Here is a 24,650-nt window from a genome sequence, read left to right on the forward strand (position 1 = left end):
GAGCGCTGTTTAGTTATACGCTTCACACCAAAACGTGTAAAGGAAAAAAATACACAGAAAACAAGGCCAAATCGGAAATGTGCCTCATCCATGCGGCCTCATTTTGTGAGGGTGCGAGAGATTAGTGTAACAGCACTGCCCTTTGGGGGTTGCCGCATGATTCAGTCTCGTTCTGTCCAGCAGTGCAAAAGGAACATGGACAAAGTGGGAACTCACCCTTTAAAAAGGCACTTCATCGTTTTTTTTTAAGTTCTTTTTTTCTGTGTCATTTTTCTTTCTCAAATTATGAACGACATCACCCGATAAAACTATTTTTGTCTTTTCTAAATTCTCAAATTTTTCAGGATTGGTTTTGTTGCACTTTCCTTTTCGATACGATTTAAACTTGTCAATCGCGTTGGTAGAAGATTCACGCATAGGAGGAATGTGCGCTACGCGAGTGAATTTCTGCAAAAACAAAACGAATATTTATAAAATTCCCTTTCCCAAAACTTGAAAAAAAAGCACAATCTGACCTTGGCGTGACGCCATGTTCGAGCCACTTGCGCTCCAAAAGAGGCGCGCGCCGATAGAGCGCGAGTCACATGTGTGACACGATTTCGACGCAGGTTGGCAGGCGAGCATAACGGCTGACACAGTTGGCGCGTAGCAGCCGGCCGTGGTCACCAGCTCTTAGCGAAGCATGAAATCCACAGTCCTCTTGGACAGGGACGCCAGACCTGAAGCAAACAACTATGGTGCGACCAAAGTGCACCCGGACTTTGTCGGCGGCTACAGCGACGACCGCAGTCGACATGGCAGCCTGTCCCTTAGCAAGATGGTCGATGCGCTTCCGCAGAAAGCCGCGGAGCAATCGGAAACTAAGTGGAGAAGGCGGACGAGAAAGTTCCTGTGGATCCTGCCACTTGTTCACAGTGAATTCTGGATTGCTGCTGGATTCTCACTTCTGCAGTCATTCTATCCTGCCATGGTAAGACAACGTTAATCATGCACGTATAATCTTTTGCTAAGTGAACAGAAGGCAAGCTCCTAAAAAAATTGCTGATCCGTGGGAAATACATGAATTGGGTTTTACACTTTAGCGTCACACTATTTTTTTTCTAAATGTAAGACTAAAAAGGAGGCTTGCGTAGACTCAAATAAACCAGCTAAAATCACTTTCATACGCTAATGCACACTCCCAAAAGCAAACCTGCAGAAGTAGTAAAAGTTTTTGCTAATAATCAGTTGAAGAACTTTTATGTCACTAGATTCTGCGTTGCATTTGTTAGCTTTCTCTCACTGGCCACACTTGAAAATGGCGCTATTCATGTCTTATTTAGAGAGTAAAGAGTAGGCACTCTAAACTCATTATTATCAAATTAGCCTTGTCACTAGAGCAAAAGGTATACAACCACTGAATCTCGAAAGTTCCAATAAATGAAGCATAAACCTTGAGAATAACGAAGAAACTTCATAAAATGCTCAGGTCCAAACGAAAAAATAAACACAGAATATCCACGAAGGGAATAATAGAGAGTGGGCGAACCTCCAGTGATCGTTAACCTCCGTACATTCTTTCTTTTTCTCTTCCCTTCATTCTTTTTTCTTTCTATCTGTCTCTCTTTCTTCTTTTTTTCTTTCCTTCATAACGAAGTGCACTCCATGGCCATGAGAGAGAGAGAGAAAGCCGAGAGCGAGCACGTCTTATAGCTCTTGGGGCGCCGTAGCGAAAGAAACAGCGTGCCATGAACGCACTCATCTTCCTCCTCTTCTACATACGATCAGCGCGCTCGCGGCCGGCGCTCCCAGCGCGGGCAAGCCAGGACAACGGACATACTACAGTGTCAAGAAATATACTTAATATTTCTAGGCACTATATTTCTAGGCACTATAGACACACTATGTCATATTTCTAGGCACTATAGACATACTATGTCAAGCCGACGAAGGGACAAGGCTTGACCCGAAGAAGCTTCGTCCCTAAAGTAAAAGGCGAAATCATGAAAGATGAGAAGGCAGCAGTGCAGAGCAAGGGCAGCCAATAATCTCGTGGATATTAGGAGCAACATATTACCTTGGGGAGGCCTCGTTAGGAGAACAGATAAAATATTGTCAGCAAGATCGCCGGAATGGAGACCATGTGGCCCGGGCGGGGATGGCCCAGGGCTACAGGTGCAGCGATGGAACTAAGAAAACTGGAGGCATAAGATAGACTGGCCCTCGCAGGACAGGGTATAATTTCTATACCGTTGGAAGAAGCTTTCGTCCATGCATTGAACGGATGATTCTGATGGTGATGATTACGCTGAAGGTAACGCCCCGCTGCAGATGAATTTAAATAACCTCATCATCATCATAGTCATCAAAAATATCAACCTCTTTTATGTACGGCGGGGGACTTAGTCCTCTCCAAATCATTTCCAGTTTACTGTATTTAGTGCGCGATGATTATATTTAACACCACAGCGTTAATTAGCTCGTTTCCAAAATTCCGGCTTTAGCATCGACATCATTGGTCATGAGTGAAAAGAAACAGCGCAGTGCCAGAGCGAACCTTGATGTATATGTGTATAAATAAATAAACAAACTTGGACTGGAAAAGGAATCTAAACGCGGACTTCTGCGTGACAAGCAGGCGTTCTGCCAGAGAGCCCCGCCCATGATCGCAATTACTTTGGAACCATGTATGAATGTTACGTAGTGCGAGGAGTGATGGTGCATGGCAGAAGTGTAGGACCACAAACATCAAGAGTCCAAACGTTCGAATTAAGCAACGAGTGGCTTGTTGAAAGCCTGATTAGTTACAGAGTCCACAAGCATACTTAATCACCTTAATCAGCGGCATTATATCTTTCGTTTGTACGAGTTGGTTCACTAAACAGTGAAAGAGCAACAGCGAGAACACATACCGACAAAGAAGACACAGACACACAGTGCCTGTGCGTCCGTGTCTGTCTTCCCTTTTGTTGTTGTGGGTTCGCGCTGTTACTTCTTCACTTTAGCATAAACCACCTCAAGTGCAACGGTCCGTGCCATCTTGCTAATGCATACTGGATGTTTCACCTATTCCCGAAAAGCAGATATGTGGCATAGTGGGCATGTCACAAATGAACTTGTGGTTAGCATTCTTTTCGCTTTGAAACAGGCAATGTGACAGCACAGTCATTTCTTTCCATTTCTTCCCCTAGATGGGAAGTCCAGTTGGCGATTGTGAGCGCTATGCGAATGGAGCCCGATTATGCTATCGCCTTCAATGTTTGAAAGAAAAGCTGAAGCATCACCCGAGTTTCATCACTGTGCTCAATCCGCTGTTGTCCAGTGCTCTGCTTCATATCTCTTTACAACCATTTCATTGCTCGAAGTGACCACCGCTTCTCTATCGTACACATCACGCGGCTGTATGAGATCCACTTCTTTTGCCCAATGTCAGCCAGAATACCTGCTCTCCTTATTTATTTCCTGACGGTTGTGTGTCCATCTTTTAAAAACACGCCTATCAATTTCTGTTTCATTGCACGCTTCATGCTATTCACATTTCCTTTTTTTAGGCTTTTCTTTTGGATTGGGTGGGGGGGGGGGGGGATTTCACTTAAGTTTCAGTGTCACGTGTTCTAACAAGCAGTTGGCAATGGTTGTATGCTTTTCGTTGTCGAGACAGCGGCAGATCACCTGTTATAAACTGTCAAACTGATTGTTGGCAGGTCAGTTTGTACATACCGTATGCGTATGTGTGCTTCCTTTTGCTTTTTATCCCGCCTCGGCACATTGTTCTACGCCCAGTACTTGTTATTTGCGACTTCCTGTTGTATGTGCTCCTGCACATATTTATTCTTCCATAAATTTTCTTTTTCTCGAATAGACTTCATTGTTTTTAACTGAGCGAGGTATACTTAATCTCGCGTGGGTTCTAAATGTTGGCTCCCAATTAAGAATTCTTTTTTTTTTGTATGCTTTGGAGCATTATATCAGCACTCAGCGCTTTTATATTCAGTCGTAGTTTAAGGCTTTTTAAGTTATGTCTTCACCCATTTTCTTTATTTAGTTGCTATGATCGCTAAAGAGCAATATGTTATATACAAATCATTGGTTATCGAAGTATTCATTGTTAATTCTCATTCCTTTTCGCAACACAGTCGTCTGAGTATTAAGTTTCAGCATAAAAATGTGAGAGAGATCATATGTTCTCGACTCGCTAGTTTCTCTTTCACAATACAATTTCTTTCTTCGCTGAGAATCAAAGAAGCCGCCGCATTTGGGTAGATGTTTCTCTAAATGTCCACATTTATTTCAAGTTCTCCTTGATGACTTTATGCTTACAAGAGCTCTCGTATTATTCGAATGCCTTTGCGCAGCCTACGAAAGACACACAGAAGGGTTCATTGGGCTCGGCTAACATTAAAATAACCTGATTGATCACACTCGCGGGTAAATATGCCAATATCAGAGCCCCTCATACCGCTAAAAAGTATAGGTTGCCTTAATTTTTTTGTTTATTTTCTTGGAACGATCCACAAGTTTTACAGCATTATTCCAAATCAATACATCATCCACCGGGTACCTAATTTTACCGAATACTCGAGCCACCGGCAGCAACTCGAACGCGTGGATCTACCTATATATTTATCTTACTTGCCTTCCAACTGAAACCGTGCCTTTTTTGTTGAGCATAAGTGCCGCTACTTTCGGGAAAAACGAAAATCAATTGCTAAAAATGTTTTTTTTTGTAAAGAGTAAACATTGATTGATAATCTCTGAGAGCTTTTTATGGCAGTCAGCTTCGCAGTGAATGTTAACCACCATCATCATCATCATCAGCATCAGCAGCAGCAGCACCAGCAGCCTGACTACGTCCACTGCAGGACAAAGGCCTCTCCCATGCTCCGTCAGTTAACCCAGTCCTGTGCTTGCTGCTGCCAATTTATGCCCGCAAATTTTTTAATCTCATCTGCCCACCTAACCTTCTGTCTCCCCCTAACCCACTTGCCTTCTCTGGGAATTCAGTTAGTTGCCCTTAATGACCAGCGGTTATCCTATCTACGCGCTACATGCCCGGCAGATGTCCATTTCCTCTTCTTGATTTCAACTATGATATCCTTAACCCTCATTTGTTCCCTAATCCAATCTGCTCTCTTCTTGTCTCTTAAGGTTACACCTACCATTTTTCTTTCCATTGCTCGATGCGTCGTCCTCAATTTATGCTGAACCCTCTTTTTAAGTCTCCAGGGTTCTGCTCCGTAGCTGAGTACCGGCAAGATACAGCTGTTATATACCTTTCCCTTGAGGGATAGTGGCAATCTACCTGTTATAATATGAAAGTGCTTGCCAAGTGTGCTCCACCCCATTCTAATTCTTCTAGTTACTTCAATCTCGTGGTGAGGCTCCGTGGTTATTACCTGCCCTAAGTAGACATTGTCTTTTGCAACTTGAAGTGCACTATTACCTATCTCGAAGCACTGCTCTTTTCCGAGGTTGTTGTACATTACTTTCGTTTTCTGCAGATTCATTTTAAGACCCACATTCCTGCTCTTCTTGTCTAACTCCGTAATCATGAGTTGCAAATCGTCCCCCGAGTTACTCAGCAATGCAATGTCATCGGCGAAGCGCAGGTTACTAAGGTATTCTCCATTGACTCTTATCCCTAACTGTTCCCATTCTAGGCTTCTGAAAACCTCATGTAAGCAGGCGGTAAATAGCATTGGGGAAATTGTGTCCCCCTGCCTTACACCCTTCTTGATTGGTATTTTGTTGCTTTCTTTATGAAGCACTATGGTAGCAGTTAATCCCCTGTAGATTTCTTCCAGGATGTTTATATATACTTCATCGACGCCCTGACTCCGCAGTGTCTGCATGACGGCTGATATTTATACTGAATCAAGCACCTTCTCGTTAACGCCTTCTCGTTAATGTTAACTAACTCTGTAATAATAAACCTGACGCTACATTCTCCTTGAACTTCTCCGTTGGTATGTACGCCTACGTGCCACTGTGATCGCAGGTAGCAGCCAGTTGCGATGCATGGTTAACAAGAAAATAACGTGATGACGGCTTAGAGTGAACGAAGGTATAATGAAATATTCGCACGTTGAATGTGCTTGATTTTTCATTTTATTAGCACTGTGTTGTTTTAGCACTGTGCATTTTTTTAGCGCATGGTGTTATCCTTTCTCTGAGGCCCCCGTCTCTTAGCGCTCAATATGCCGTAAAGTTTCGTTTACCAACACGCCCAAAAAATGACAATGCTAAAATTGATTTTTCAAGACTCCTGCTCAATAAGAATTGTAAATTATATTTAGACAATTAGGGCTGCAATGCCTGCACGCAGCTTTTCACACTAGCCGCAACCATCGCAAGCATCACGTCATAACCAGTTCACCTTCATTCACGCAGTTCTCAGTTAAAAGTATGCGGACAACTTTCCAATTCACGGCAATAGAGACAATAAAGAATTTCAAGGCGGCAGCTGTCGTATGACCAAATGGGAGGATAGGCGCCAATGGGAAAGTTCAAAAATTATATTCTTCCTTAAAACAAGAAAAATGTAACGATAAAATTCACCATATCAAAAGAACTGTTTATTTGCTTTCCATTTGAATATAAAGGTGATCTTCAATTGGACCATGACATGGTGCAAATTGCTTCTCAATATAAACAAATTGACAATTTCGCGAAGTTCATAATTTTTATCGTAAAGTTTAACCACTTGAGAGGTCTCAAAATACTTTTTCTCTAAAATATGCTTTTTGTGGAGTAGGTATTCACTACTCAGATGTTTATAGAAAGTGCAGTATTGCAATAAAAAAATGTAAACATAACAGATTTTAGCTAAATGCTTGGAGGCATATGTGCCAGTAAAATTTGACTAATATTACAGAGCTTCAAACATTGTACACAAGAGCATTTACTTAACATGTCGATGAAGTTTAGTAAAGAAAAAAGGAGCGCTACCATTAAATTAAATTTTTCCACAAACAACACCCAAGCGATATTCCGCGAAGTTGAGAAGGCAACACGCGACCAAAAGGTCTTTCTCTCGGAAATATTCTACCGTTTCACCGTTTTCAAGGCAGTAAATCAGCAAATTTTTTTTTTCAAATACATTTGAGATGGCCGCCAAAATAGCTGGGACGTTTGGCATGGAATGACGCATATTACTGCATTATTCAAATAGTGTTTACGATGCGCAGGATTTCTTAGTGAACTTCGGTGACTTTGACCGTATCTATCTATCTATCTATCTATCTATCTATCTATCTATCTATCTATCTATCTATCTATCTATCTATCTATCTATCTATCTATCTATCTATCTATCTATCTATCTATCTATCTATCTATCTATCTATCTATCTATCTATCTATCTATCTATCTATCTATCTATCTATCTATCTATCAATTAGCCACCTACAAGTTATAGCTCTCCTGGCCGTTCTGAAAATGGGATCTACACCAAAATTTCCATGTCATACATGATTGTATTATGAGCATAAGTGACAAGTCAACATGAAAATCATGACATGTGTGTCATGAAACTCATCATTTATATGTCATGGTCTTGCTGTCCTTGCTGTGGTTTCATTCACATGACATATTGCAAAACCAGTATAGTATGACATGACTCTATGGCGAACATCAGTGACAGGCCCTCACGTGGAAATCATGACACGTATGGCATGTAAGTCATTACTACACGCCACGCTTATGGTGCGCTCACGGTTGTTTCGCTAGCTTCAAATATACAAAGTTTCGTATACGTGACACGAACGGACGACGAAGGTAAATGACACGTCCAAACATGACAATCATGAGATGCGTGTCTTGTAAGGATACGACTACATGCCACGCCCATGATACACTCACAGCCGTTTCCCTAGCTTCACATATACTGAATTTGGTATATGCGACAGCGAAACTGTGCTCTGCTAATGACGTCATTCGTGAAGTGTTTGCACACATCACGTAACTCCCCCTGATGTGGCGGCGACCAGAAGTTCCGACAGTGCGCTCTCCGGGACATGAAAGTGCACTTAGCTATGCAGACGTTATAAAAGCCAGCTTTGTTCAGCACAAATGTTTGTCTGACCGATAGTGAGGAAATTTGTTTGAAACACAAGCATTCAGAAGTGTCCTCGACGATACTAAGTGATGCCTACCGAGCTATTTACCTTGTGAGGAGCAGCAAGAGCAATACGCCCAAAAGTGAGCTTGCCCGCGATGGCAAGCGTGGACGAAGCAAACATCACGTGCATATGCAGCCATTCACTCTCCTTCTTTGTGTGTGTGTGCGTGTATTTTAGGCAAACGATAAAGGCCTCGAGGCTGACGAGTACAGCTATGTCTACTCCTCGTACAAGATTGCCATGATGCTTGGAGCTATACTTGCGGAACGAATCGTAAGTTCTTATCGTCACATTTTTCTATTCGCTTCTTTTTGTCACTCTCTTTTTATTCGTCACATTATAACTGTAAAAGAATGCGTGAACTGCGCATTGATCAGTGTCAAAAACATCCCTTTTTTCTATGTTTTCCGACACAATAGCGGCACCTTCGAAAGTTTTTACAAAGAATTAGGGAATGCACGTGTTTCATAATAAAGGTCTCAGTGTATCTGTCCAAAGAATTTAAATGGAGTGAACCAACAAGCTAAGCACACTACTCGTCCCATTTACGCAGATGGTTTGGTTTTCACCGGTAGCCTGTTATCTTCTCGGAATGACAGGTTGCTTCATCTTTAACGTCATTTTCGGGTAAGCACATGTTTTCTGCTAGGAGCTTCTCCATCTAATTGCCAGTATTTGCAATAACGTTGAAGGGGTCATCTGATTCTATTACGTTGAAGCAATACTTTTTTGCAGACTAGTTGGTTCATACTTGAAAAATTGAATTGCTGCACAAACTTGAACAAAAACAAGGGAAAGAGCGGGAACTGCGCTCTTTCCTGTCTCCCTTGTTTTTCTTCAAGTTTGTGCAGCAATTCATTTTTGCAAGATGCTATTACAACTGCCTCATTTAGTGCTAGAATGGATGTTGTAATAAGGGCAGAATTGAACACAACTAAATATGAAAATTAGTGCACGAAAACAGATTTTAATAGTCTTCAAAATTCGAAACTCGAGCTGATGAGGCGAAGAAACGTTTCCTTTCACATTTAACTCTCCCACTCACGTCAAAGGCACATTCCGATCCCCACGTGCGTCTAATAGATCCATACCGGTAGACTCACCTCGTGGTGGCAGTTGTGCAGCGTCCCTAGTGTTGTTTTGGAATTGTTTTCGAGATTGCATAGTTTAAAACAGAACTTCTTTTATGTCTGTGGGAGTATAAGAAGTGTTTTTACAATATTCAGCGCACAATAGTGTGGTCTAGCTGGCATAATATGAGTATTACACGAGGCTTGTTGTGTCAAACAAACCAAACACCCAGCCAATGCCATCTCCCTTACAAGATGAAACGTCACTTCTCATTCCTAAAAGCACAGTCTTTCGTCAGTTTAGTCCATAACTAACGTGTTTTCTTCATTTAAATAGGGTTATACCCACGTTGTTCTTCACGTTGCCATTTGCGCAATGAAACCGGTGCACTCCACAGCTCCATAAGAAGCGACGAAAACGGCGCTCAATTTGTGTCACAGCCTCGCACGGCACCTTTCATAAGAACCAATAGGCAATCAAATCACAAAGATGCTATTATTTCTAAATAAAGGCGAAGAAAAATAATCTGAACGAAAGGACAACTAGCCGCCGACAGAAACCGAATATGCAACTTTCAGATAACGCAGCGTTCACTTTTATTTCTTTTCACTTGTAACACAAATACTGCATATACCATTCCCTATATTTTTTTTTTGGCACAATTGCCTCTCAGTTCTTATTACTGTTGTTTCTACAATAGAAAAACTCAAAAACTCGCCCTTGATTGTCCGCTTTTTTTTAATCTAGTATTGAATATACTATATTAAGTGACGCGCCGAAACTAAGACAACTGGAGGTGTAAAATGGAGTCGCCTCGAGAACAGGGTAGATTGGTAATCGATGAGAAATGTCATCGTCTTGTAATGCATCAAAGGTAGGCCGGTGACGACATTGATTATGATTACTTAATTTTCAAGTTTTACTACGCGATGGTTTAATTTAACGTTTCTTGTGAACTGACGATTTGCGCGGGAAACGTCAAACTAGGAGTGCTACACCTCTAAATCAGTAAAGTTCGATGATGCGAACATTTTGAAGCTAACAATGTCAAAATTGAGCGAGACAGAAAGATGGTAAGAGAGAGTAAGCGTGAAAGAAGGAGGGTCATCCAGAGCATTAAGGTGGGCTAAGCTCGAAGCCGCACCACTTTATTTGTGTGTATTTCAGCAAATATGGAGTTTCAGTTAGTTAGGAGGCCAGGCAAGCTACGAGTAATATGAAGTTCAGAACAACAGGTAGGCGTTAGAGTGATATTCTATAGTGCCAAGAAAGTGTCATAGAACCCCCTACTTAGAGAGCACATCTGCCAAGCATAAAATGACAAAATTTGGTTCGAATCCAGATGCCACAAAATTCCTAATCGTATATCTATTTAAAAAAGCGTGATGAAGCTAGGAATTGTTAAAAAAATTACTGGGGTGCGGCCTTACTGGCGACCACCTGCAGGTAATGCACTAATTTGCCAGAGCGCCACAATGGTGAATAACTTGGCCACTACCTCCCATATGAGCGTATCAATTAATCCTTGGCCCTCAGTTCCCAACGGGTGCAACACAACTGACCAAGCTGGCGCTCAGACTTGCGACGGATGGTTTACCTTTATTTCTCCCAGAAAAAAAATTAAAAATGAAGGGTACCAGGATGCTAAGAATACCTGGGTCCGGGCAGGCCACCATTGGAATCTGAACTTGGCTGTGTTTAATGCTAGAACGCTATCTGGTGAGCCTAGTCTGGTTGTGCTGCTCGAGGAATCAGATGGTGTTAAATGGAATGTAATAGGGCTCAGCGAAATTAGGAGAACACGTGAGGGTTTTACAGTGTTGAAGAACGGACACGTCCGATGGTACCGTGTGTTAGTTACCAGAAGAAAACTAGGGGTGGGTTTTTTTTTTTTGTACAAAAGAATATCACTGGCAAAATAGAGGAATACTATAGCATCAGTGAGGAGAGGGTGGCAAGTATCATAATTAAGTTTAACAAAAGGTACAAGATGAAGGCGGTACAGGCCTAAAACCCGATATCGAGCCATGAAGATAATTTGGTTAAACGCTCCTATGAAGACGTTGCGTCAGCCATTAATAAAGTAAAGGCACAGTATAGTATTCTGATGGGCAACTTTATTGCCAAAGTAGACAAGAAACAGGTATGGGACCATGCTGAGGGGGAATATGGCATTGGCTAGAAAAAGGTCAGAGGGGAGTTATTAGTAGAGTTCGTAGAACGTGATAATTCACGAATCTTGAGTACCTTCTACAAAAAACGGGCTAACTGTAAGTCGACATGGAGGAGTCCTAATGATGAAACTAACAATGAAATAGACTTCATTCTGTGTGCACACCAGGTATTATCTAGGATGTATAAGTAATTAGCAAGATCTGATGCAGTGAACATAGAATGGTAAAAGCTTGAATTAACCTAGATAACAAAAAATCAAGGGCATAAACCTACACGCAAGAAGCCAGGTAATGAGCTAGCGTCAAGAGGGAAAGCACAGGAATTCAAAGTTTCACCTCAGAATAGATTGGCAGCTTAAACTAGGTAACCGACCTTAGCGTCGACAGAATAAACGATAGTCTTAGTACTATAATAAAAGAGTGTGCAATGAAAGTTGGCCGTACAGTCACTAGACAGAACACTGTCAAACTATCAAAGGAGATCAAATCTCACTAGGAGACTACAAACTATGAAAGCCTCAATTACAACTGACAAAATAGAGCTAGTGGATCTTTCGAAGTTAATCTATAGGCGTAAGGTAGCCGATATCAAAAGGTATAACATGAATAGAATCGAGCAGCCTGTAAAAAGCGGCAGAAGCCTGGAATTGGCGAAAGCAAACTTGTGCATTGACGAAAATCGCATGTACGCATCAACGGACACAGAAGGCAACGCCATAACTAAAATGGACAGGATAGTTGAGGTAGTAGAGGAGTTCTGCAGAGAGATGTGCAGAAACTGAAACAACAAAGATGATATATAAGAAGCAATAATACAGCCCACAGAAATTCGGCACCCTACCTGTAGTGACAGGAGAATAAAGAAGAGCCCTAAAAGTAATGCAAAGAGGCAAAGCTGCTGGTGAGGATAAGGTTACAACGGATTTGCTGAAAGATGGTGGAACAATTGTGTTAGAAAAACTGGCCACCTTATTTACGAAGTGTCTCTTGACGCGAAGGGTACCAGAATCTTCGACGAACGCTAACATCATCTTAATTCATAGGAAAAAGACACCAAGGACTTGAAAAATTACAGGATGATCAGCTTACTGCCCATTATCTACAAACTATTTACAGACAGAATAGCTAAAAGATTTAGTGCAACCTTAGCGTTCAATCAACCAAAGGACCAAGCAATATTTCGTACAGGCTACTCCACAATAGCCCATATTTATACTATCGAGCAGATACTAGAGAAATGCGCGTGATAGAACCAACCCCTATACATAGCCTTCATAGATTACGAGAAGGTCGATACATCAACAGTGATGTAGGCGCTACAAAATCAAGGCATCGACAAGCCCTACATAAACATGATGGAAGAAATATACAGCGGAATCACTGTCAGCTAAGTTCTTCATAAAAAAAGCTACAAAATCCCAATGAAGAAGGAGGTCAGGCAGGAAGACACGATCTCTCCAATGCTATTCCCCGCGTTTTACAGGAGGTTTTCAGAACCCTAGAATGGGAAGAGTTATGAATAACACTTTATGGAGAGTATCTTAGTAACCTGCGATTCACTGATGATATGCCTTGATGAGTAACTCAAGGAACAAATTACAGCTCATGATTACTGAACTGGACAGAGAAAACAGCAAAGTAGATTTCAAAATAACAATTGAACCACTTCACGCTCAAGAGAACAATGTGTAGATACGAAGCAGCGATCGCGTTAGGCCGCTTCACGCTAACGGCAAGTCTGCCCTGACGGCGCGGTGCCGTAAACCGGCGGCTGGCGACATCCGCAAGAGAGCTGTTCGAAGTCCACGGCACGCTTCGCTAGAAAGGCATTTGAGCCTCCGACAAATATGGCTGCCCTTCCGAATGCAGTTGCCGACCGCCTCAAACGTATCAAGCGGCCGCCGTGTGCTCTGTAGCTCGTGAGCTCCGAACTGATGCTTCAATTCGCTTTAAATTCATGTCCTTTAGTTGATAACACAGTAGTCTAATTGATTCGGCACCCTTTTTGAGAGCCATACTCAAATGTGGACGTTGTAGGCTTAAGCAAGCTTTTCCAAATCTCGGAGGGCATACATTACACGTTTGCTAGTTGCTGATACTGGAATACGGGCGCCACTTGTCCAAACGCCTGCTTTGGAAGACGTCATCTTGAATTGCCGTGCGCTTTTTTTAGGTACCAGACAGGCTAAAATACTCTAATCACTGCTGGAACGTAGTCTGGGAACAACACGTACGACATAGCGTGAAAACCGCGGAGCAAGAAGCAAGCAGCTCGAAGTGTGACGCGGCAGACACAGACGATGCGGAGAGGTGAAAGCAGCCATGTCACTCCTCCATCTTTGATTGGCTACGTCACTCTCCGGCAAACAGCAAACGGCGCAAAAATGGGTCTTCGACCCATTTTTCGAACGGCGAAGAACGGCAGACGTGCCTGCAGGCAGTGTGAACTGCCCACACATGCAGCCTTAACGCTGGCGCACATCAAGCGAAAGTTAAGTAAAGAAGCCTTTGACGGAATTCCGAACGCGTGATCCAGTGCCTACATATACGGGGTGACAAGTGAACGGTTGTGCAGAGCGAGAAGTCAGTTTGTTGTTAGCGGACTGTAGCGAAATGACTCGTCGCCCAGACGTGAGAGACGTCCGTTCATTGCCGACATCTAGCGGCGAACTGAGCCGACCGCGTGCGCGTGCCCCGACTTCCCCTCTGCTTCTTCTTCTTCAATAGAGTGCGGTACGCTCCAAGTTGTTCCGTTATCATTTCGGAACATCCTCCTAGGGGGCCCAAGATTAATCACACGCGTCGAAGGTGAAACTTCCGCGGTAACAATATGGCCTGACAAAGATAGGTGGGCGGCTCGCTGGCATGTTTTCCGCTGGTCAGCTGCAAGGTGTTGGCGATGACGAACCGTGCGTTGCGATTCATGTTCTTTAGAGAGCCCCAAGGCGAATTCATGGTCTCGTAGCGAGATCCCTCGATCTGTCAGTAAGAAATGGTACGGGACGAAGCACTTGAGCTTCTCGTGATCACTGTTGCGACGTCTTCATAGTGTAATCCCTGACTGAGCTGCGGTAGCGGGACAATTTATACGGTTTGGCGGGTATTCGAGTTTTGAGCCAGACTTAGAAGCCTCATGGGATTCCTCCTGCCGAACCATACATGTGTCCTCTCCACCGGATGGCGTATGCTCAAAGTGAGCCAAGTAGTTCAGAGAATTGCCCTGCGCCAAGTTGTTGTCCTTATTGTAGACATCATCATCGAAGGAACTGTTGCATTCCTTGCGTTCGTTCTGTGTTCTGCGGTCGAAATGCTCTTGAGCGGGCTTTCGCAGTCGATGAACAGCAGGTAATTTCTTGCCCGCCGCTCACCTTGCTTCGGGTAGTGCTTGAGCGTCGCGGTCATTGATTAGCAGCTGTCGTAAACATTCACGTACATAGGAGCGACTATTATAAGGCACATAGTGTTCTTAGCATGCTTTAGAGCTGTGTACTCGACGTGACGAATCTCAAAGACGCGACCTTGGCCTTTCGGGAACAAGTCGCGAGAGGTCGGCGTTATTACCATGGCACTGCCCTTGACGAAAACACGTTCGGTCACGACGAGTGTCGACTCGCTTGCGTGGCATCTCAGACTGTTCTATATATGTTCCTGCCGTCGGCAACATCAACTTGATGCCACTTATTTCCCTTAGAGATGCCTTGCTCGAATGTAGTTTGGAAGTGGCGCTTGTCTAGGGTTCGAGAATGCGTCCCATGGATCTCGATATAGCATCGAAACGTGACAGTGAAGATACGTCGATGTTCGTAGCGGAACCGTGACTCACGGCGAACAGTGCACAAGACGGGGCGCTGAAGTCGGACTTCAAAGGGCCTTTAACCATCCATACAAAAGTAGTTTCAATCGCAGTTATACCTCTGCTGTTGCGATCAATTTTCCCAGCGGCAACTTGACAATAAGCGTCAGATCTGATGAGGACACTTATCTCTTAGGGTTGCCAGCCATTTGGTTGGAGGTTGTCAGCTGCGTTGTACCCCAGTTCGTCGAACCGGTGCAAAACGTTAGGCCGAGTGGATGGCTTGTGACGGTGCATATTTTCGGAACCACTGATGCTTCTACAGTTATTGCAGAGTCATCTAACTGGCTGCACAGTCGCACGTTCACACGCTCTATGCAGATCCGCCTTGATGACCTTGAGTCGCCGAACGTGACGAGAGATAAGTCTTCGTTTCCCGCGATGGAGCGCTGAAGAATCTTCGACAGGTCTGCACGAATGTATGAGTGCTCACTGTCACTATCCAACAAGAATCCCACAAGTAGTCGTCGGTCTCCAGACACTGCCCAAATTTGGTTTGTCTGCAACAATACGTGAGTGGACTCAACGTGATTCTGGGCGGTAGTGACCATACGCGTGGTTGGTGGGGGTGATTGAGGTAAAGTTGGGGATCCTGCATTGGGCTGCTGATCTTCTGCTGGCCGTGACAACTCGCAGAGGATGGTCAGGTGGCGTCGCTGGCAGGTACCACACCTATACCATCGAATGATTTCCAGCACATTCTTGCGATATGGTTGCGAGTTCCGCAGCGAAAGCAACAATTGGCATGATGCAGCCTTGCTCGCTTCTCCTCAGCCGATAGGTTGGTGTTTCAGATAGCGATAACATGACCGATGGTTTGACATGGTGGGCACGGCGGTCTCAGAATCAATGTAGATACGGTTAGTGCTGACACTAATGGTATGCGTTCCTCGGTATACATTTATTAAGATATGTGCGCCCCGGGTACGTCTTGCGACGCACAACGAAGCTGTAGCCGGCCCTCCTCCCGGATTTCCACTTGAATGCGGAGAGACGTTAGTAACTCCTTGGCTAGCTGAGTTCGGTCTTCAGGGGTTCCGGCGATGCTGGAGGCGCAGTTTGATTCCTTAGATTTCTGCCTGTACATAATGGCAAGATCCTCTCGCAGACATCGCAGACATCGCATGAGGACAAGGTTTAAGACCACAGCGTAGTGGTCAGGCGCCACTCCTAGGCCTTCCAGAGCACTGACGTGGAACTGCACACAATCATACAGCAGACGAAGCTTTGAGACCTCTGACGAGCTTTTTGCGGGGCTTAGAGCAAGAAAATGATAAACATTCTCGTTCACAAGCAGATCCTGGCGTCTAAAGCGATCCGCGAAAGTCTTGATTGCAAGGTCGTAATTTTGCTCCGTTAGACGAATGTCTTCGACAGCTCACTTCGAGCTCCCGGTTAAATAGGTGAGGAGGTACTTAAGTTTTTCGATGCATGGCAGCCCGGTATTCTTGTGGTTGATAGCATCGAAATCGTTTTAAAAAGACTGCCGTCCACAGAGACTATACCATCGAAAGTCGGCATTTGTAGCTTCGGTAGTTTCACTGAACGCTGACGGTGCTCTATCACCTGACCTGCTGCGTCGGCGGAGTTCAGAGATCCGAGGTAGCTGGGCCCGGGCTCAGTTACTTTAACCTGCGTTCTGGCCGTCTTCTCACGTTCTTGAAGCCGGGACTTGGCGAACGACACCACGTAGATAATTTTCTCGTTGTATTCCTGTGCTCTGCCTACTTCGTGGTCGAGAATTTCTTCATCTGTGGTCACAAGGATCATGTCATTGAGCTTCGAAAGTACTGCCTTCTTGTCCTTGAGAGAATCCATGTGGCCGTTAATCTGAGAGACGTCAGGATACGGTTGCTGGAGGAGGTCCGCTAGAAGTGCCAGGGCTCGGGCGACACCAGATCTGATTGAGCCGCACTTCTTCCGAAGGGGGTCCGAGTTCGCCAAGGCTGTAACGTGAAAGGAAGTTTCTCGAGGGGCAGTCCTGGATTCCGGCACCAACAATCTAGCGAAATGACTCGTCGCCCTGACGTCAAAGAGGGACGTCCGTTTATTGCCAATTTTAGCGGTAAACTGCCCCGACCGCATGCGCGTACCTTGATTTCCCCTCTGCTTCCTCTTCTTCGATAGAGTGCGGCAGGCTCCAAGTTGTTCCGTTATCATTTTGCAACACAGACGGCGTTGCGAAGCGAGAGAGGTGGAGAGGAGGGACAGTTTTGCGGGTGTCACATGCGGTGGGCGGTGACAGGCTTGGGAGAGAGTGACGTCAACGCGCGTGCACTGCGAGGGAAGGCGTGACCTACTTGGCACCGCCCTGACACGTGTGGCCAGCGGAGCGCGGTGCGGACAGAGGGACAGCGCTAAACATGCTAGTCAAAGAGCTGTTTCGCATCTTATATGCACAAAACTAAAGTATTCTGCAACTGTCTCGGCAGAAAACAGCACTCTGCAGTAGGTAGAGAGATACCGGAGGTTTTAAAGGAAAAAATACACTATCTCCCCGAAAGGAACCCTGATGAAATGCGAGACAGCAGCGGTGAGCACGGCGTCGACTCGGTTGAAACTGGCGTCGACGCGGGTGCTGGAAGACTGGTTTCAAGCGTAACTCGGTGTAGCGTTCACGCGAGTGACGTTTGTTTAAAACGCAAAGACACGGAAGGCGGATTTGGTTTCCTGTACGTTCCATCGCAGAAAGACTGTTCGCTCGATGCGCGCTCGAAAGTTGTGAGCAATGGAAGTGGTGAAGTGAGTGAGATGAGACGTGGCGAACGGCGACAGGCTAGGGAGAAAGTGACGTCAGAACGCGCGCACTGCGAAGGCATGACCTACTTGGCACCGCCCCAACACCTGCGGCCAGGGGAGCGCGATGCGGAAGGAGGGACATCATTACACAGGCTAGTCAAAGGTTGCACGGCGGGTTTGTTGGTTATTCATGTTGTTCGAGGTATAGCACATCCAGGACGGGACAGAGAAGAAGACACAGAACACATACATGTGTTCTGTGTCTTCTTCTCTGTCCCGTCCTGGATGCGCTATACCTCGAACAGCTAGTCAAAGAACTGCTTGGCATCTAATATGTCTACTTGGGACAGGTAGTAGCCGCGGAGCCGAACTATGAGAGTGTAATGAATTGAAGAATAGGGGATGGGGTGAACCACATTTAGCAAGCGTTTTGAAATGATGAATAGTAATCTTCCCCTAACCCTCACGAGGAAGGTATATAACAGCTGCATCTTGCGGGTACATACCTACGGAACAGAAGCCTGGAGGCTTGAAAAGAGGGTTCAGCTTAAATTGAGGATGACGCAGCGAGTGATGGAAGAGAAAATGATAGGCGTAACCATTAAAAAAAAATGAAAGAGCAGAGTGGGTCAGGAGCAAACCGGGATTAAGGGTATCATAGCTGAAATCAAGAAGGAAGGAAAGGAAGGAAAATAGAGGGAAAAGAAAGGCAAGGAGGTTAACCAGCCTATAGGCAGCCGGTTTGCTACCCTGCGCATGGGGGAGGTATGGGGGAGATGAAAGAGAGCAGAGAGGGAAGATAGAAACAGCGCATTTGGCAGCACATGCGCGCACACTCAGTCATAGTCCAGTCTTGTCTTTCGCGGTGTGTGACATTGCTGTTACAGTCGCTTGTTCAAGTCGGTGTCGCGTAGGAATTTCAACAGAGCTTTCGTCGCCTTCTGTTGCAGTGTCTTCTCTCGGGCACTCCACAGAATAGTGTCCACAGACATTTGGCTGTTGTCGATGCGCGCAAAAGCAGACGCCAGTGACTGTCTCTGGATTTCATACAATGGACAGTCACACAGGATGTGGTGTAGCGTCTCTTCGCAATGACAGGCATCGCAGAGAGCGTTGTCGGCCATTCCTATGACAAAGGAGTAAGATTTTGTAAATGCCACTCCTAGCCATACGCGATGAAGTAGGGTGGCTTCTCTTCGGTCGAGTCCAGTGGGCATGCGGAGATCCATCAAATAGGACAGGTGGTGTTGACGATTCGTATCGATGCTTGGTGGGCACCATAGTGAAAACGTGATTTCACACGCAAGTCGTCGAAGATTACTGGCAGCATCAGTCCTCGAAAGTGGTATGGCTTCTTTTCGTGTTCCTTCAAGGGCTGCCCGCGCGGCAGTATCGGCATGTTCGTTTCCTATGATGCCGCAATGACTTGGCAGCCATTGAAGCGTCACATGATGCCCTTTCTTGAGTAAAGTGTGGAGAAGGCATCGAATTTCGAAAACAAGCTGTTCGTACGGGCCGAAATCAAGAAGAAATGTACATGGGCAAGGCACGTAGGAAGTAGGAAGAATAACCGCTGGTCATTAAGGGTAACTGACTGGATTCCCAGAGAACGCAAACGCACGAAGGGGAGACAGAGAGTTCGATGGCAGATGAGATTAAAAAGTTAGCAGGTATTACGTGGCAGCAGAAAATACAAGACCGTGTTGATTGGCGAATCATTGGAGAGGTCTTTGACCTGCAGTGGGCATAGTCAGGCTGGCAATGATGATGATAAGATCAACAAGGGGAAGTCGCAGCGGGAATTTCCATGTCAATAATGTTTGTCTAAGTGTTTGCTTAACGTGGTACGTCACGTTGTTCGTTCTTATGAGAAGACCCATCAATTTTTGAAATATTTCTGTTACTAGCGTAGTTTTGAAATGCCTCTAGAATCAGATAAATATTAAGCTTTTTACGTGCAACCTTGTAACGCACTGACTCCGATGTCGGCCCATCTTTGACCAAGCGATAATTTTATGTGATGATGCCATCGTGTACATGAATCTTAGCAAGCGCGGCGTAAAAAAAAACGAGAAAAAAAAACAGATAGCTAAACAAGACGGACCATAGGCACGTAAACAGGACAAGTCAGTTTCTTATGTGTTGTTGTTTTTTTCGCTGAGGTTGCAAAGATGCGCAAGCTCTGCGCCCACCAACTAGCCAAAATCTCTCCGTTGATTATTCACGTTATGTGTCGTCATGATGAAATCATAAGATTTTTCTCCCTGTGACATGATAAGAAGATGCCATCAGGTGATAGTTGTTGAGGACGCCGACGTATAACGAGGCATCTTGTGAGGCACGCAAGGCATTCGGCCTAATAAACCAGAGCGTATTAGAGGCCATCACGTTCTTATGGTGAACTCAACAGTTCTATTTCAAATATTTATTGTGGTGGCTTCACCCTAATAAGTTAGTGAAGGTTAGTGAGGAAGCTAAAGGACACTTGATGGTTAAACAATACCCTAGCGTTATTTGTTCGTTCTAAAATATAGTTGTCGTGAAGCAATAAGCACACTAGCCCTGTCGTGAAGTAATAAGCACACTAGCCCTACAGAAAATGCATTTTGATTGATTGATTTGTGGGGTTTATCGTCCAATTTTGAGGCTATAAAGAACGGAGCGAATTGGAGACATATCGAAGGCAAACTAAAGAATTTCGCTTAGATACACATAACTAAATCAGACTTGCGCTCACGTGATTACTTTAAAAAGCTTGCGTGAGAGAAAGCGCACTGTATAGGAGAAAAAACTCTTTCACCATATCATAAGAATCACGCTGGCAAATACATACGCGCGCTTACCTCTTTTCCTTCTTTCAGATCTCTGTACTGGATGACTGGAGGAACAGCACTGTTGGCTGTTAGCCTTGCATCAGCAGTACTGGGTGGCGTCTCAAATAGTTTGTACATAGTCAGCGCTTACGCGGTGTTCACAAATCGCTTCGTTTCAAACACCGGTGTGGCAATAGTAAGTAACATTGTCTCAATATTTGAGTACTTGAGATATCAATATGCCTCAAAACGGTGTATAAAACATGTACATGGTGATTCCATCAATAATAGTTTAAACGCAATAGCGTTTCATAGCTGTCTAACAGAAATTCTAGTGTCGACGGCAGTGCGCCGTTAGTTGTGACCAAGAAATCACTGTCCGCGAGTGAAAATTTTTGATAGCCACAAATGTATAATTATCAACAAATCTTCGGTTTGAGCCCAAAACGAAACCACGCCTTCTGCGTGGCAAGCTAGTGTTCTTCCACGGAGCCATGCGAGTGCTTGAAACTGCTTCGTTAAAACGAAAAAACTTACAGGCGCCATCTACCGACCAAGGGGAGCTATGTAGCTCTCATTGGATGTCCCACGGCTTCTGGCATTTAAGGGGCGCGTAGTAATCATACTTGAAAAAGAAAGAAAGAACTAGCCACCAAATTACAACTGCCTTCGCGCACTTGCATCAAAATTGGCAAACAGTGGTCCCACTCGCGTATGAAAGAGTTGCACCTCATTTTGGAAAAGTGATAGAGACTTCTGACTGAGGCAACACGTGCCTCTCTTCTTGATGTGAAACGCCTTCAATAGCTCTCACGCTCTCTCTCCTCCTTTTTCTCCTTATTTCCTTTCTGCTTCCCCTTCCCGAAAGAGCAGGCAGGCATATTTCCTTTATGTCTCCCTATTTTCTCTGTCTTCGTGTTTTCTATGTACTCAAACATAATAATAATAATAATAATAATAATAATAATAATAATAATAATAATAATAATAATAATAATAATAATAATAATAATAATAATAAAAAGTGCATGAGCAGTGAAGCAATTGTAAATCGCACATTACCAAAGTGCAGTGGGTACTTTGCAAATTCCCAAAAAGTGAGAATTATGACGTTGTTTAAACTTCGCGAATGCTCTTGCAGTAGACATCTTCGAAAACTTTTATACTGCCACTGTTACGCACACAGAAATTTCTTTCTTTGCCGAAAGGATGAAGGCGATGCACACAGGGCCCAACATACATTTCCTACTCTCACTAACTCTTCTTCCCCTCTTTCATTCTTTTACACCCTTTTCCTCTTCCCAAGCCCAAGGTAAAAAATCGGAGTTTTTTTTCTGATTAACCATGGGCTTCTTTTACATTTCTGTCGTTCTCTGTGTCATGAACTAAACATTCTAAATATTGACAAATTGAACAAAATTTACATAGGCACACTTGTTTATCGAGCGTAGTTAAAGAACATAGCCTTTAGAAATTTGTCCTCATCCAAAACTCTGGTAATTCAAACATAACCCGTTTTTTTTTCTTATGTATTTCTTGACCTCCCAAAATCCAAACTATATATACCATGGTTCACAAAAAGTAGCTTTTGTTTTAATATAGCTTTGCAATACCTTGTATACCATGAGCTGCGCATTTTCTGTATCACCATTCAAACATTATCTTCGCAATTGTATGTTTAACCAATAGGACTATTGGTTCAATGTTCTACAAATATACTTTAAATTCTGTCGTTCTGAAAGTGTTTAGTTTGTATTCTGCTAAAGTTCCCTATCACTATCGTTTTATGTTGACAATTGTTTTAGCGTTTTCACAATATTTGCATCACTTATGTTTTTCCTTTTTTTTTTACTTTGTACTCCGAATATATTTTGCTGTTTTCATCCTTACAGAGTTAAGTAATGGCGGTGTTTTTACATTAAATAGCCCCCCCCCCCTACAATGTTTACACTAAGAGACCTTTTTCTTTTCCAAAATGTTTCTATTCTGTATACGTGTTCGATATATAACGAAACATTATTTCAGAAAAGAAGTCATGAAAGATATTTACAGGTGATTGTCTCTATAATTAAGACGGTGATAATAAAAACATCACTTTATTAGTTGAATAAGTTATCCATTATTATTAACATAAGCGATTCCGGCGTCTTGCCTGTCATAGGCATCAGCAATGTTTGCCTTATTAGAGTTAACCAAATTGATGATGGTGTTGATGCGTCGGTGTTTATATTTTACGCGATTTTATATTTTCCAGGCAGCCTTGGAGTTCACCTTCACGACGGGAAATATGATAGGATCAATCCTCGGTGGTGTTCTGATAGACGTGAGCTTTAGTACTTATTAAAACATAGTCTATGTTTGAGCAATTTTCAGAGACTTGCAATACACGGTCCAAATGCATGCCACTTTTCGGCGAAAATACCCGGTGAGGAAGCCGCTGCTTGCTCGGTGATTTACTGCGATGAAGCAAGCTCCCTTCATCAATACCACAAGGCACAGGTTCAGTGAAATGCTGCAGTATAGTGGAAGGCCATGAAAACGCAGGAAGTGAGGTTGGAGCACCGAAGCCAAATATTATATGTTAACTAAGCCTTAATGTGCAGTTATTCGAGAGCGTTAGATCGGTTTTCACTCTGATTTCCAAGATCAGTCTAAAGTCCAGCATACATGTGGAATCAGTCTAGAGCCCAGCAAGGTCTGGCAGACTTCAAGACTAGGATGGTGCAAGAAAAAATGTTCAAAATAAACCACCCACATTTTTAAAACAATGTTTGTAATTTTGCTTGCCTGTCAATCGATTATGCTTTCACGAAGCGAAAGAGAATGCTCAGGTAATCGTTACAGTAGGTGCACTGTTACGCAAAATATTTAGCACTGACAACAAATGTTCAGCACTGACCCTTTCCTCCTTTCCAGTGTTTTTAGTCTCCATTCACTTAATCTTTCACAAAGCTACAGATCAACGTTCAACCATCGAAGCCTAATAATTCATACCGACACACGCATATATTCAATTCAAATGAGCATAATATTAAAACACTGACATCAAGCAAATGACCTACTGAAAATTGTTCATAAGCACATAGCTTGATATGTAGCGATGCAGAAAAAAAAGAAAAAGTCGGTTTACATTATTTGCAGAGTTTGGGGTATCCAGCACCATTTTTCGTCATCGGAATAATAATCATCTTGGCATTTCCGGCAATCCTCAGCCTGAAGTCAGTTCTGAACAAAGATTACGGTAAGAGCACTACGACTTCGACAAACTGATTTCTTAGTTCATTACAAACGGTCCTTTATCCAAGTTTACAAAAGTGTTTGCCTTTTTTTTTCGAACTACTAGCGTCGATGAGATGATGACTTAAATCAACAAATAATGATCGCCTATTTATATAATGAAATGAAATATAGGTCACCCCTTTGCTGTCGTATGGTTGCTATCTGTTGTTTGACCCAAGAAATTACTGCAGCTGCTGCTGAACGAACACACACACGTCAATGTGCCATCCAGCCATACTTCCTTTTTATGCACAGAGTTCCAGTACGTCATGCGTCCTATAATGAATTTATGATTGCATTCGAGCTCGAGCTCCATTGCATATTGATCTATATCACGACGTGGTCTCTGAATCTCTGGTGAATATTCCTTTAGTTTGACAATTTTGGCTTTACTTTTCATAATACCTAATCGTACACTGAGAAGTACTTGGTTTCGCTACCTGACGGAGGGCACAGTAAGTTTCTGTGCTGGGTAGCGAAACGGATGTCAATACCTGGTTAACCTCCCGGCCTTCCTTCTCTCTCTTGTGTACAATCTTTTTAAAGATGAATGGATGTTTAGAGACCCGTATATCAGTGTCTGTTAGTTAATATTATTACTGAACAATACGACAAGCAAAA

The 24,650-nt window shown here is 43.7% G+C and overlaps 1 protein-coding gene across 1 annotated transcript in view; it reads left to right on the forward strand.

The window, feature by feature from the left end:
• Nucleotides 1-581: 581 nt before the first annotated feature.
• LOC119175032 (MFS-type transporter SLC18B1) overlaps nt 582-24,650 on the forward strand; it is a 38,088-nt gene continuing 14,019 nt past the window's right edge. The window contains exons 1-6 of the mRNA XM_037426207.2: nt 582-970; nt 8,278-8,373; nt 8,654-8,727; nt 20,799-20,946; nt 23,005-23,073; nt 23,892-23,991. Coding sequence (XP_037282104.2) covers nt 683-970; nt 8,278-8,373; nt 8,654-8,727; nt 20,799-20,946; nt 23,005-23,073; nt 23,892-23,991 — 775 coding nt within the window. The 5' untranslated portion in view covers nt 582-682. The remainder of the gene's footprint in view (nt 971-8,277; nt 8,374-8,653; nt 8,728-20,798; nt 20,947-23,004; nt 23,074-23,891; nt 23,992-24,650) is intronic.

The sequence above is a fragment of the Rhipicephalus microplus genome, chromosome 5, assembly GCF_043290135.1.
Source record: "Rhipicephalus microplus isolate Deutch F79 chromosome 5, USDA_Rmic, whole genome shotgun sequence".
Taxonomy (NCBI): domain Eukaryota; kingdom Metazoa; phylum Arthropoda; class Arachnida; order Ixodida; family Ixodidae; genus Rhipicephalus; species Rhipicephalus microplus.